The sequence below is a fragment of the Pelophylax lessonae genome (genome assembly GCF_965119305.1).
Source record: "Pelophylax lessonae genome assembly, chromosome: 2".
Classification (NCBI taxonomy): Eukaryota; Metazoa; Chordata; class Amphibia; order Anura; family Ranidae; genus Pelophylax; species Pelophylax lessonae.
In genome coordinates, this window is record NC_138769.1 from 584311678 (window position 1) to 584326699 (window position 15022).

A 15022-nucleotide genomic window follows, 5' to 3' on the forward strand; every position below is an offset into this window, starting at 1 on the left:
TCTCACCCTCTGGTACTCCGCTACACTCACTTGACACTCAGTCGCACAACACTCACAATCGCACAGCCTGGTCAGTCGCACAACACTCTCAGTCGCACAACACTCTCAGTCGCACAGCCCGGTCAGACGCACAACACTCTCAGTCGCACAACACTCTCAGTCGCACAGCCATCCACTGTTGTGGAGAAGTTTAAAGCTGGATTTGGATACAAAAAGATTTCCCAAGCTTTAAACATCCCAAGGAGCACTGTGCAAGCGATAATATTGAAATGGAAGGAGTATCAGACCACTGCAAATCTACGAAGACCTGGCCATCCCTCTAAACTTTCAGAGATGCAGCCAAGAGGCCCATGATCACTCTGGATGAACTGCAGAGATCTACAGCTGAGGTGGGAGAGTGCCAAGAAGAAAGCCATTTCTTAAAGATATCCATAAAAAGTGTAGTTTAAGGTTTGCCACAAGCTAGCTGGGAGACACACCAAACATGTGGAAGAAGGTGCTCTGGTCAGATGAAACCAAAATCAAACTTTTTGGCAACAATGCAAAACGTTATGTTTGGCGTAAAAGCAACACAGCTCATCACCCTGAACACACCATCCCCACTGTCAAACATGGTGGTGGCAGCATCATGGTTTGGGCCTGCTTTTCTTCAGCAGGGACAGGGAAGATGGTTAAAATTGATGGGAAGATGGATGGAGCCAAATACAGGACCATTCTGGAAGAAAACCTGATGGAGTCTGCAAAAGACCTGAGACTGGGACGGAGATTTGTCTTCCAACAAGACAATGATCCAAAACATAAAGCAAAATCTACAATGGAATGGTTCACAAATAAACATATCCAGGTGTTAGAATGGCCAAGTCAAAGTCCAGACCTGAATCCAATCGAGAATCTGTGGAAAGAACTGAAAACTGCTGTTCACAAACGCTCTCCATCCAACCTCACTGAGCTCGAGCTGTTTTGCAAGCAGGAATGGGCAAAAATTTCAGTCTCTCGATGTGCAAAACTGATAGTGACATACCCCAAGTGACTTACAGCTGTAATCGCAGCAAAAGGTGGCGCTACAAAGAATTAACTTAAGGGGGCTGAATAATTTTGCACACCCAATTTTTCAGTTTTTTATTTGTTAAAAAAGTTTGAAATATCCAATAAATTTCGTTCCACTTCATGATTGTGTCCCACTTGTTGTTGATTCTTCAAAAATAATTACAGTTTTATACCTTTATGTTTGAAGCCTGAAATGTGTCAAAAGGTCGAAAAGTTCAAGGGGGCCGAATACTTTCGCAATGCACTGTATATATTCAATTGTTCTATATATATATATATATATATATATATATATATATATATAGATATAGATATAGATATCAGTGTATGCTCTATACTAAACTGACTGATAGATACGCAATGGCCTAATATATACTCAATTGTCTATATATATATATATATATATATATATATAGCAGGATTCCCAGCCATTTGCTGGATGTGGGTCCGCCATGGTTACCGCTAGCAACAACAACACATTTAAGCATGTTCTTCAAGTGTGAGCACTGAGACATGAAACAGTCCAGCATCCTTGGGTTTTGTATTTATTTAGGAACTTGGATGGGAGAAGGGAATGAGTGGGATACTCCTCTGGCTCAACTATAACAATGTAAATGGGACAGTCCTTTGCACTGCTTCCTTTAGCCCGCCTGGCTGAAGTAGCTACTTGTAAATACTGCTGCAACTCTTAACACTTCAGGGCCCACACTGGCACCCTCTTTCACAGACTTCTCTTCAGGGCTTAGACTCTGGCACCCCCTTTTCTAAGCCTTCTCTACCAGTTAGCTGGCTCCTGGATCCCTGTGACCTTCCGGAGTGGTCCCCTATTCTAAGCGGACCCCTGGGCAGTTTACAGTACTCACGACACTGCTTTCTCGAAAACTTCTGCCCCAGCAGCTCCGCTCAATCCACAGCACACTGGATCCTACCGCAGCTCAGCTCAACCTTCTGTCCTCTTAGGCCGACTGCTGAACAATCAGGGCCCCCCTGATAAGCAGGCAGGACCACCCATAAGTTTGCCTAGCACCTACCTGAGAGGGTGCTACATATACATATATATATATGTGGTATATGGTCTAAGGTATATACTGCACTGCTGAATATACTTCACTATCTGATCTCTTAAATTGTAAAAAGCACAAATCTCTCTCCCTGCCTAACTGACTGCTACTAGCAATGTCTTCTTAATTAGACAACACTGCCCTGTCTGATAAACTGCAAATCACTTTCCTCTCCCTGCCTCAATCACGATCCTCTCCCTGCCTCAACCACTTCCTATCTCGTCCGCATAGTCACACACTACACATGGCTGGTGTGTGAGCAGCCTTTATATAGTGTGGGGCGTGTACTTAGCCCCTGAGCCATGATTGGCTAAAGGCAGCCTGCCTTTGTCCAATCATGGCAGAGATGATTTGATTGGCAAAAGCATGGAGGTCAGGGTGAATGCTTTGGCCAATCATAAAATGTACTGCATGCATGCGCACAGTGCATTATGGATGCGGGTGCTCAAATTTCCTGTGACTCGAACTCGAAGCTCACCCCTAATGTGCAGTACCATTTGGATTGCCAACTCCAAACACACTACCTGAATATGGGGAGGCTACAGCAATGTGACCAAGGAGAGCATTTCATTTGAGGTCTGTCTTTTAACAGGAAAGGAGATTATATATTGGGAGCTTGTTTATTTATTCTTTAGGCTAATCACATTCTAACATCTGTTAAAAAGCTTACAAATGAATTGGGAAAATTGTTAGAATCTCTGTCACTTTTTTTGCTGTCTATATCTCCATAAATTGGATTATCCTGCACTTCCTGTCCCAAGAGATACAATAGCAAGTAAATAGAAAGTTCCCCCAAATGGGGAGAATAAGCCTGTGGTCACACGGGGTACGACTTAAAGTAGTGTGATTTAAAAGTCCAACTTCAACACTACTCAAGCACTACTTCAGGATTACTTCTGTGAGATTTTTATCTGTTTGATAAGACTTCAGTGCTACTTCAGTGGTAGGGGCTGTCTGTGTCACATTGAGGAACAGTGATGTGATGAACAAAAGTTTAACTAGCAAAGGGTTAATATTTAACTTCTTTCAGGGCCCAAGTATTGCTGATATAGACAAAGGTACGATTTGCAGCAAGATTTACATTATAGTCTATGGCAGTGAAATTGTACTGAAGTCCTCAAAAAGTAATATATGAACTACTTCTCAAATCGTACTACTTGAAATCGTATCTTTTAAGACACTGCTATAGAAACACATTAGATGCTACTTCAGGTACGATTTGTAAATTGTATGTCGTGCCTGAAGTCGTACTGGTGGGACCGAGGGCTTACACCTTTATTGTCTCAGGAACCAGTTTCCCTACTGAAAGATTTACCCTCTACTACTGTTTCAGTGATGAATGCCCTTTGAGGCAGAAACATGTCAGCTGGTTGCTCTGTTGTTTTAGTTTGTTTTAGTGCTATTTCAAATAACTGAAGACCTGTGAAAATATGCTGGATACTTTTTCTTGCTACACAGTTTCAACGAGAGCTATAAAACTTTATATTCTTCCTCTCTTTTAGGGTTGAGCGGACACCTAGATGTCCGTGTTCGACGGGTTCGGCCGAACTTTAAAAAAAAGTCCGGGTCCGTGTCCCGGACTTTTACCGAACTTTTCCCGGACACCGAACCCCATTGAAGTCAATGGGGACCCGAACTTTAAGGCACTAAAATGGCTCTAAAACACCAAAGGAAAGGGCTAGAGTGCTGCAAATGGCAGCAAAACGTAATTAAGAGCATGGCAAGTGCTCTGCAAACAAATGTGGATAGGGAAATAACTTAAAACAACAAAAAAAAACAGAAAAATAAAACAATGTTCTTCTTCATCTCTGAAGGACGAGGCCCATATGGAGTAGGAGGGAGGTTGAGGTGGTGGTGGATGTGGCGGTGACATAGGCGTGCGCACAGGGTGTGCTGGGTGTGCCTGGGCACACCCTAATCACCTAGGGCACATAGCATTGCCAGTGAGGAGATGGGAAAGATCTCCCTGGGACCTGCTCTGCTCTATTTCTCCTTGCCTACAGGTACATGGCCCCGATACATTACTCTCCCTGCTGGCAAACACATGCATGTGTATTTCAACTTTGGGGTGCACACCTTAATGCAATAGGCTGCGCACACCTATGGGCGGTGTAGGTGGAAGCGGCGGTGGAGGAGGACCAGGGCCGGATTAACAGCATCATGGGCTTGGTGCTGAGGATTTTGAAGGGCCTTAAGGGCCGTGCCTTGCCATGCACCCAGAGGAGGAAGGGTGCAGCCATGCATGCCTAATTCAACATGGGATGCTGTCTCTGAAGCCCATAAACACATCCATGCATCGCCAACTGTCCCTCCTTGTCCGGCCTTCACGCTGTGTGGGGAGGTTCTGAGGGTGCTGCCTGGGGAAGCGAGCATAGAAGCCAGACTTCTGTGTTTACAAGTGACAGAAGAGCGGTAACAGTGAATATGGCCAACCCGGGGCCTATATAAAAGGTAGGGGCCTGGAGCTGCAGCTCCAATAGCCCCTACATTAATCTGGCCCTGAGGAGGAGGACGAGGTAGCCAACACTGCTTCTTTTCAAAAATTTTAAATGAGGGTACACCCCAAAAGAGTGAGAAAGAGCAAAAATGGAACAATGGGTGGGTAAGGTCGGTATCCATTGCTATTCTGCATAAGGTACGGAAAAGTCCCGTGGGATCCATGCCTGGTTCATTTTAATGAACGTGAGCTTGTCCACATTGTCTCTGGACAGGCGGCTGCGCTTGTCTGTTATAACGCCCCCAGCCGTGCTAAATACCCGTTCAGATAATACACTGGCTGCAGGGCAAGCCAGCACCTCCAAGGCGTAAAGGGCAAGCTCAGGCCATGTGCCCAATTTGGAGACCCAGAAGTTGAAGGGGGCAGACCCGTCATTCACTACATGTAGGCGTGTGCACACATACTGCTCCACCATGTTGGTAAAATGCTGCCTCCTGCTAAGACGTTCCATCTGAGCTGCTGGTGCTGCTGTTTGTTGTGGCGTGCTGACAAAGCTTTTCCACATTTCGGCCATGCTAACCCTGCCTTCTGAGGTGCTGGCGGTGCCCTGGTTGCGTTGGCGACCTCCTCCTCCTCCTCCTCCTCTGCCTTGTGCTTCCACTGTGGCCCCGCTGTCAGATGGGAATGCCAGCAGCATGGCGTCTACCAGCGTGCGCTTGTACTCGCGCATCTTGCGATCGCGCTCCAGTGAGTGAATTAAGGACGGTACGTTGTCCTTGTAACGGGGATCCAGCAGCGTGGCCACCCAGTAATCAGCACAAGTTAGAATGTGGGCAACTCGGCGGTCGTTGTGGAGACACTGCAGCATGTAATCGCTCATGTGTGCCAGGCTGCCCAGAGGCAACGAAAGGCTGTCCTCTGTGGGAGGTGTATCGTCCGTGTCCTCTGTATCCCCCCAGCCACGCACCAGTGATGGCCATGAGCTGGCCTGGGTGCCACCCTGCTGTGAACATGGTTCCATCTCCTCCTCCAGCTCCTCCTCCTCCTCATCCTCCTCATCCTCCAGAACTGTGCCCCTGCTGGACAATTGTGTCCCTGGCGTTTGTGTGTGCAGGAACCCACCCTCGGAGCCCCTTGCGAATGACTGCCCTGAAAGCCTTTGAAATGTTACCTCTTCATCCTCCTCCTCCTCCTCCTCATCCTGTGCCACATCCTCTTCCATCATCGCCCAAATTGTTTTTTCAAGGAGGCATAGAAGTGGGATAGTTAAGCTGAGAATGGCGTCATTGCCACTGGCCATGTTGGTGGAGTACCCAAAACAGCGCAACAAGGCACAATATATGCAAATGTCAAATATGCAAACTATGCCGCAATTTAATGTTTTTTACACCAAAAGGGTGTGTATTGAATAGCGGAATAGGATAAAAAACTGTGTATCTCACACGTACAAACACAGACTAGGCCCGATTAAATTTTTTCCTACCCTAAAGGGAGGATGAGGAAGAGGAGTATGGAACATGCAGCACCCTCAAATCTTCAGAAGTATGAGATGAACCCCAAAAACTTGGAAAGGTGGATCTCTCTCACACGTACCAACACAGACTATCCCCCAATTTAACTGATCCCCAAAGGTTTTTGATTAAATAGCGGAATAGAAAATATGATCCAAAAAAAGTGTATGTATATCACACGTACACAACCACACTAGGCCCCAATTACTATTGTTTGTACCCCTAAAAGGCTAGATGAGGAGTAGGGGGGGTATGGAACAGGCAGCACCCTCAAACCTTCAGAAGTATGAGATGAACCCCAACAACTTGGAAAGGTGGATCTCTCTCACACGTACCAACACAGACTATCCCCCAATTTAACTGATCCCCAAAGGTTTTTGATTAAATAGCGGAATAGAAAATATGATCCAAAAAAAGTGTATGTATATCACACGTACACAACCACACTAGGCCCCAATTACTATTGTTTGTACCCCTAAAAGGCTAGATGAGGAGTAGGGGGGGTATGGAAAAGGCAGCACCCTCAAACCTTCAGAAGTATGAGATGAACCCCAACAACTTGGAAAGGTGGATCTCTCTCACACGTACCAACACAGACTATCCCCCAATTTAACTGATCCCCAAAGGTTTTTGATTAAATAGCGGAATAGAAAATATGATCCAAAAAAAGTGTATGTATATCACACGTACACAACCACACTGGGCCCCAATTACTATTGTTTGTACCCCTAAAAGGCTAGATGAGGAGTAGGGGGAGTATGGAACAGGCAGCACCCTCAAACCTTCAGAAGTATGAGATGAACCCCAACAACTTGGAAAGGTGGATCTCTCTCACACGTACCAACACAGACTATCCCCCAATTTAACTGATCCCCAAAGGTTTTTGATTAAATAGCGGAATAGAAAATATGATCCAAAAAAAGTGTATGTATATCACACGTACACAACCACACTAGGCCCCAATTACTATTGTTTGTACCCCTAAAAGGCTAGATGAGGAGTAGGGGGGGTATGGAACAGGCAGCACCCTCAAACCTTCAGAAGTATGAGATGAACCCCAACAACTTGGAAAGGTGGATCTCTCTCACACGTACCAACACAGACTATCCCCCAATTTAACTGATCCCCAAAGGTTTTTGATTAAATAGCGGAATAGAAAATATGATCCAAAAAAAGTGTATGTATATCACACGTACACAACCACACTAGGCCCCAATTACTATTGTTTGTACCCCTAAAAGGCTAGGAGTAGGGGGAGTATGGAACAGGCAGCACCCTCAAACCTTCAGAAGTATGAGATGAACCCCAACAACTTGGAAAGGTGGATCTCTCTCACACGTACCAACACAGACTATCCCCCAATTTAACTGATCCCCAAAGGTTTTTGATTAAATAGCGGAATAGAAAATATGATCCAAAAAAAGTGTATGTATATCACACGTACACAACCACACTAGGCCCCAATTACTATTGTTTGTACCCCTAAAAGGCTAGATGAGGAGTAGGGGGGGTATGGAACAGGCAGCACCCTCAAACCTTCAGAAGTATGAGATGAACCCCAACAACTTGGAAAGGTGGATCTCTCTCACACGTACCAACACAGACTATCCCCCAATTTAACTGATCCCCAAAGGTTTTTGATTAAATAGCGGAATAGAAAATATGATCCAAAAAAAGTGTATGTATATCACACGTACACAACCACACTAGGCCCCAATTACTATTGTTTGTACCCCTAAAAGGCTAGGAGTAGGGGGAGTATGGAACAGGCAGCACCCTCAAACCTTCAGAAGTATGAGATGAACCCCAACAACTTGGAAAGGTGGATCTCTCTCACACGTACCAACACAGACTATCCCCCAATTTAACTGATCCCCAAAGGTTTTTGATTAAATAGCGGAATAGAAAATATGATCCAAAAAAAGTGTATGTATATCACACGTACACAACCACACTAGGCCCCAATTACTATTGTTTGTACCCCTAAAAGGCTAGATGAGGAGTAGGGGGAGTATGGAACAGGCAGCACCCTCAAACCTTCAGAAGTATGAGATGAACCCCAACAACTTGGAAAGGTGGATCTCTCTCACACGTACCAACACAGACTATCCCCCAATTTAACTGATCCCCAAAGGTTTTTGATTAAATAGCGGAATAGAAAATATGATCCAAAAAAAGTGTATGTATATCACACGTACACAACCACACTAGGCCCCAATTACTATTGTTTGTACCCCTAAAAGGCTAGATGAGGAGTAGGGGGGGTATGGAACAGGCAGCACCCTCAAACCTTCAGAAGTATGAGATGAACCCCAACAACTTGGAAAGGTGGATCTCTCTCACACGTACCAACACAGACTATCCCCCAATTTAACTGATCCCCAAAGGTTTTTGATTAAATAGCGGAATAGAAAATATGATCCAAAAAAAGTGTATGTATATCACACGTACACAACCACACTAGGCCCCAATTACTATTGTTTGTACCCCTAAAAGGCTAGATGAGGAGTAGGGGGGGTATGGAACAGGCAGCACCCTCAAACCTTCAGAAGTATGAGATGAACCCCAACAACTTGGAAAGGTGGATCTCTCTCACACGTACCAACACAGACTATCCCCCAATTTAACTGATCCCCAAAGGTTTTTGATTAAATAGCGGAATAGAAAATATGATCCAAAAAAAGTGTATGTATATCACACGTACACAACCACACTGGGCCCCAATTACTATTGTTTGTACCCCTAAAAGGCTAGATGAGGAGTAGGGGGAGTATGGAACAGGCAGCACCCTCAAACCTTCAGAAGTATGAGATGAACCCCAACAACTTGGAAAGGTGGATCTCTCTCACACGTACCAACACAGACTATCCCCCAATTTAACTGATCCCCAAAGGTTTTTGATTAAATAGCGGAATAGAAAATATGATCCAAAAAAAGTGTATGTATATCACACGTACACAACCACACTAGGCCCCAATTACTATTGTTTGTACCCCTAAAAGGCTAGATGAGGAGTAGGGGGGGTATGGAACAGGCAGCACCCTCAAACCTTCAGAAGTATGAGATGAACCCCAACAACTTGGAAAGGTGGATCTCTCTCACACGTACCAACACAGACTATCCCCCAATTTAACTGATCCCCAAAGGTTTTTGATTAAATAGCGGAATAGAAAATATGATCCAAAAAAAGTGTATGTATATCACACGTACACAACCACACTAGGCCCCAATTACTATTGTTTGTACCCCTAAAAGGCTAGGAGTAGGGGGAGTATGGAACAGGCAGCACCCTCAAACCTTCAGAAGTATGAGATGAACCCCAACAACTTGGAAAGGTGGATCTCTCTCACACGTACCAACACAGACTATCCCCCAATTTAACTGATCCCCAAAGGTTTTTGATTAAATAGCGGAATAGAAAATATGATCCAAAAAAAGTGTATGTATATCACACGTACACAACCACACTAGGCCCCAATTACTATTGTTTGTACCCCTAAAAGGCTAGATGAGGAGTAGGGGGAGTATGGAACAGGCAGCACCCTCAAACCTTCAGAAGTATGAGATGAACCCCAACAACTTGGAAAGGTGGATCTCTCTCACACGTACCAACACAGACTATCCCCCAATTTAACTGATCCCCAAAGGTTTTTGATTAAATAGCGGAATAGAAAATATGATCCAAAAAAAGTGTATGTATATCACACGTACACAACCACACTAGGCCCCAATTACTATTGTTTGTACCCCTAAAAGGCTAGATGAGGAGTAGGGGGGGTATGGAACAGGCAGCACCCTCAAACCTTCAGAAGTATGAGATGAACCCCAACAACTTGGAAAGGTGGATCTCTCTCACACGTACCAACACAGACTATCCCCCAATTTAACTGATCCCCAAAGGTTTTTGATTAAATAGCGGAATAGAAAATATGATCCAAAAAAAGTGTATGTATATCACACGTACACAACCACACTAGGCCCCAATTACTATTGTTTGTACCCCTAAAAGGCTAGATGAGGAGTAGGGGGGGTATGGAACAGGCAGCACCCTCAAACCTTCAGAAGTATGAGATGAACCCCAACAACTTGGAAAGGTGGATCTCTCTCACACGTACCAACACAGACTATCCCCCAATTTAACTGATCCCCAAAGGTTTTTGATTAAATAGCGGAATAGAAAATATGATCCAAAAAAAGTGTATGTATATCACACGTACACAACCACACTGGGCCCCAATTACTATTGTTTGTACCCCTAAAAGGCTAGATGAGGAGTAGGGGGAGTATGGAACAGGCAGCACCCTCAAACCTTCAGAAGTATGAGATGAACCCCAACAACTTGGAAAGGTGGATCTCTCTCACACGTACCAACACAGACTATCCCCCAATTTAACTGATCCCCAAAGGTTTTTGATTAAATAGCGGAATAGAAAATATGATCCAAAAAAAGTGTATGTATATCACACGTACACAACCACACTAGGCCCCAATTACTATTGTTTGTACCCCTAAAAGGCTAGATGAGGAGTAGGGGGGGTATGGAACAGGCAGCACCCTCAAACCTTCAGAAGTATGAGATGAACCCCAACAACTTGGAAAGGTGGATCTCTCTCACACGTACCAACACAGACTATCCCCCAATTTAACTGATCCCCAAAGGTTTTTGATTAAATAGCGGAATAGAAAATATGATCCAAAAAAAGTGTATGTATATCACACGTACACAACCACACTAGGCCCCAATTACTATTGTTTGTACCCCTAAAAGGCTAGGAGTAGGGGGAGTATGGAACAGGCAGCACCCTCAAACCTTCAGAAGTATGAGATGAACCCCAACAACTTGGAAAGGTGGATCTCTCTCACACGTACCAACACAGACTATCCCCCAATTTAACTGATCCCCAAAGGTTTTTGATTAAATAGCGGAATAGAAAATATGATCCAAAAAAAGTGTATGTATATCACACGTACACAACCACACTAGGCCCCAATTACTATTGTTTGTACCCCTAAAAGGCTAGATGAGGAGTAGGGGGAGTATGGAACAGGCAGCACCCTCAAATCTTCAGAAGTATGAGATTGTGTTCACTGTACCCCACAAAGATTGAGTTCACTGCACCCCACAAAGATTGTGTTCACTGCACCTCACAAAGATTGTGTTCACTGTACCCCCCAAAGATTGTGTTCACTGCACCCCACAAAGATTCTGTTCACTGTACCCCACAAAGATTGTGTTCACTGCACCCTAAAAGGATGTTGTTCACTGCACCCCACAAAGATTGTGTTCACTGCACCCTAAAAGGATGTTGTTCACTGCACCCCAAAACGATTGTGTTCACTGTACCCCCCCAAAGATTGTGCTCACTGCACCCCACAAAGATTGTGTTCACTGCACCCCAAAAAGATTGTGTTCACTGTACCCCCCAAAGATTGTGTTCACTGCACCCCAAAAAGATTGTGTTCACTGTACCCCCCAAAGATTGTGTTCACTGCACCCCACAAAGATTCTGTTCACTGTACCCCACAAAGATTGTGTTCACTGCACCCCAAAAAGATTGTGTTCACTGTACCCCCCCAAAGATTGTGTTCACTGCACCCCACAAAGATTCTGTTCACTGCACCCCACAAAGGATTTTGTTCACTGCACCCCAAAAAGATTGTGTTCACTGCACCCCAAAAAGGATTTTGATCACTGCACCCCAAAAAGGATGTTGTTCACTGCACCCCAAAAATGATTTTGTTCACTCCACCCCAAAAAGATTGTGTTCACTGCACCCCACAAAGATTGTGTTCACTGCACCCCAAAAAGATTGTGTTCACTGTACCCCCCAAAGATTGTGTTCACTGCACCCCACAAAGATTCTGTTCACTGTACCCCACAAAGATTGTGTTCACTGCACCCCAAAAAGATTGTGTTCACTGCACCCCAAAAAGGATGTTGTTCACTGCACCCCAAAAAGGATGTTGTTCACTCCACCCCAAAAAGATTGTGTTCACTGCACCCCACAAAGATTGTGTTCACTGCACCCCAAAAATGATTTTGTTCACTGCACCCCAAAAAGGATTTTGTTCACTGCACCCCAAAAAGGATGTTGTTCACTCCACCCCAAAAAGATTGTGTTCACTGCACCCCAAAAAGATTGTGTTCACTGCACCCCACAAAGGATTTTGTTCACTGCACCCCAAAAAGATTGTGTTCACTGCACCCCAAAAAGGATGTTGTTCACTGCACCCCAAAAAGGATTTTGTTCACTGCACCCCAAAAAGATTGTGTTCACTGCACCCCACAAAGGATTTTGTTCACTGCACCCCACAAAGATTGTGTTCACTGCACACCAAAAAGGATTGTGTTCACTGCACCCCAAAAAGATTTTGTTCACTGCACCCCAAAAAGATTGTGTTCACTGCAGCCCAAAAAGATTGTGTTCACTGCAGCCCAAAAAGATTGTGTTCACTGCAGCCCAAAAAGATTGTGTTCACTGCAGCCCAAAAAGATTGTGTTCACTGCAGCTCACACACAGAAAAATGGATGTGGATCACTGACACCTGCCTATCTCCAATCCCACACCACACAGCAATATCGATTGTAGTTTGTAGAACACAGTTTCCCTAAAATTCAGCAGACTCTGTCCCTAACAGGATTGAGAAGAGATCGTAGATCAGGATTGAGTGCAGATTCACCCCACCCCCCACACAGCAATATCGATTGTAGTTTGTAGAAGACACTGACCCTATAATTCAGCAGACTCTATCCCTAAAATGCCTACAACTCGCCCTGCCTAAACACTCCGACCTGTCCCTCAATTCTATCCGGACACAAATGGTTTTTTCCTGCCTATCTTTCCCTAATCAGCAGCCAGCACATTGATGTGTGCTCTGTCCCTTAGCTAAGCAGCAGAATGACGCTGCTGCGGCGGCTGCCTCGAACTTATAAAGACTTGGTCACATGCTTCAGACGGCCAATCACAGCTACTAAGACATTTGCAGGCATGGCTGGGATGGCTTAAGGCACACCAGTTAAACGATTGTTGATTGGCTGTTGAAAGCCCGCCATGAAAAGAGCGCCAAAGCATGCAAAACCCGGAAATAAAACGACCGAACACGGATTTTTACCCGAACATACAGTAAAGTGTCCGTGTCCGTGTTCGGGTAAAAAAAATCCAATTATTCGGTACGAACACGAATAATACAGTCCGTGTTCGCTCAACACTACTCTCTTTCTCTCTCTTTTACAATAATCAACCTGATAAGTAATGAGGGAAAATCTCCATAAAGAAGTCAAAACACCAATAAAAACCTTAAATATTTAGATTGGGGGATGCTGAATAGGAAATTGGTTTAGTTCCTCAGTGTGAAGATAAGTCTATTTTGTAGAGTATAATGACTCTGGGTAGGCAGCTCTCCAAGACAAAGGTCATAGACACCTTGGGTGATTTCTAGAAGGTGTAGGGAAAATAGAGACCCCATACCAGTAGCAGTCCACGATAATTTACTTCATCATAGGAGGCTGAAGACAACAAACCAATGTATTTCAGGGCTAAATTGAGCTTTTATACAATCAGCCGGCTAAAATATGCATTTGGATGAAAAGAGCCAGTTTATTTACGAGTTGGACTATCCCTCAAATAACCCATACAAGTCCAATATTTGTTTCAAATCAACAGAATAAGCCCTGATGAAGAAGAGAATCATATAGCCCCTGAAACAAAGGCAATGGCTTGTTGTCTTTGAACTTTATATGATGAAGTAAATACCTTTGGACCACTAAACATTTGCTGTTGCACTCTTGCTTTGTCTTCTTCTACCAATAGAAACCAAACAGAGGTTTTCTAACCCTTCCACATTCTTTCCAAAGCTAGGGGAAAAAAATTGTTGGAGTTTTTATAATAACGAAAGATAAAATACAGAAAAAAAACACTTTATTAGTATAACAAATTGGTCAGTTCTAAAAACAGTTCTAGTGGCACAAATGTGAAGGTACAAATCTCAAAAACTTGAGAAAGTGACGTTTTGTAATTACTTAACATTGTATCTTTGGAAATGGATTTGGTACAATAGTGGGGGTGGGGAAGCTTAGCTGCAAATGTGTGTGACCAAATTTTAAATGGCTGGTTCTTCCCCTTTAAGAACAGTATCACATACTAACATATAAACTTGTTGTTGGCACATGTATTTTTGCAGCATATGCATGTGCTGCTACCTTTTAATAGCCTTATTTTTTTTTTTGTGTGCTCTTCTTAAAAATTATTATGTCTGTAATGTGTGCACAGAGGGTGTTTTTTACAGGTTTAAAAACACTGTTTATTTTAATCCTCTCTATTTTACCTGAAAAGGCCATGCATTTAGGGCAGCATTGGTTCCTCCCACTACACCTGCATTCTCCTCAGCATCCTCAATGTAAATAACATCATCACGGCAATGTCCTTTTGGAAAAAAGAAAACAAATTTCATAAAAGGCATTCACCCTATCAGATCACAATTACAATGATCCAACATGTTGGGGGATATACTGGCAGAAGGTTGGTGAACAAAGGTGAATCCAGACATGTAAGGCTCCTTTCACACTAAGGCCTTGTTCACACCAGAGCATTTTTCAGCTCGGTAAACGCTTATCTCTAAAGTCTCAAAACGCCCAACAAGTAAAATCCTAGTCATTTCAATGGCCCCTGTTCACATATGAGCGTTTTGTCACCTGAAGCAAAAAGCCTGAAAATCTAAAAAGGACATGAGATTCTTTTTTGGCAGATTACAAGCGTTTTTGTTAGAATGAAATGCCTGACTCCAAACACCTACAAAAAAACATTTAAAAATAGCCAGAAAAAAATGCCTGAAAACAATACGCTCGGGTGTGAATGGAGCCTTTAATCCGGGGCATCATAAAGATTAATTATTTTGTTTGTAATGGAAGCATGCTCAATCACACGCTCCCACCACTGAGATCAGGCTGTCCGTGACGTGTGGGCGAA

The 15022-nt window shown here is 43.9% G+C and overlaps 1 protein-coding gene across 1 annotated transcript in view; it reads right to left on the reverse strand.

The window, feature by feature from the left end:
- Positions 1–15022, reverse strand: part of LOC309545936 (chymotrypsin-like elastase family member 1) — a 121086-nt gene that overhangs the window by 56075 nt on the left and 49989 nt on the right. The window contains exon 2 of the mRNA XM_082245380.1: positions 14382–14479. Within this exon, the coding sequence (XP_082101506.1) occupies positions 14382–14479 (98 nt within the window). The remainder of the gene's footprint in view (positions 1–14381; positions 14480–15022) is intronic.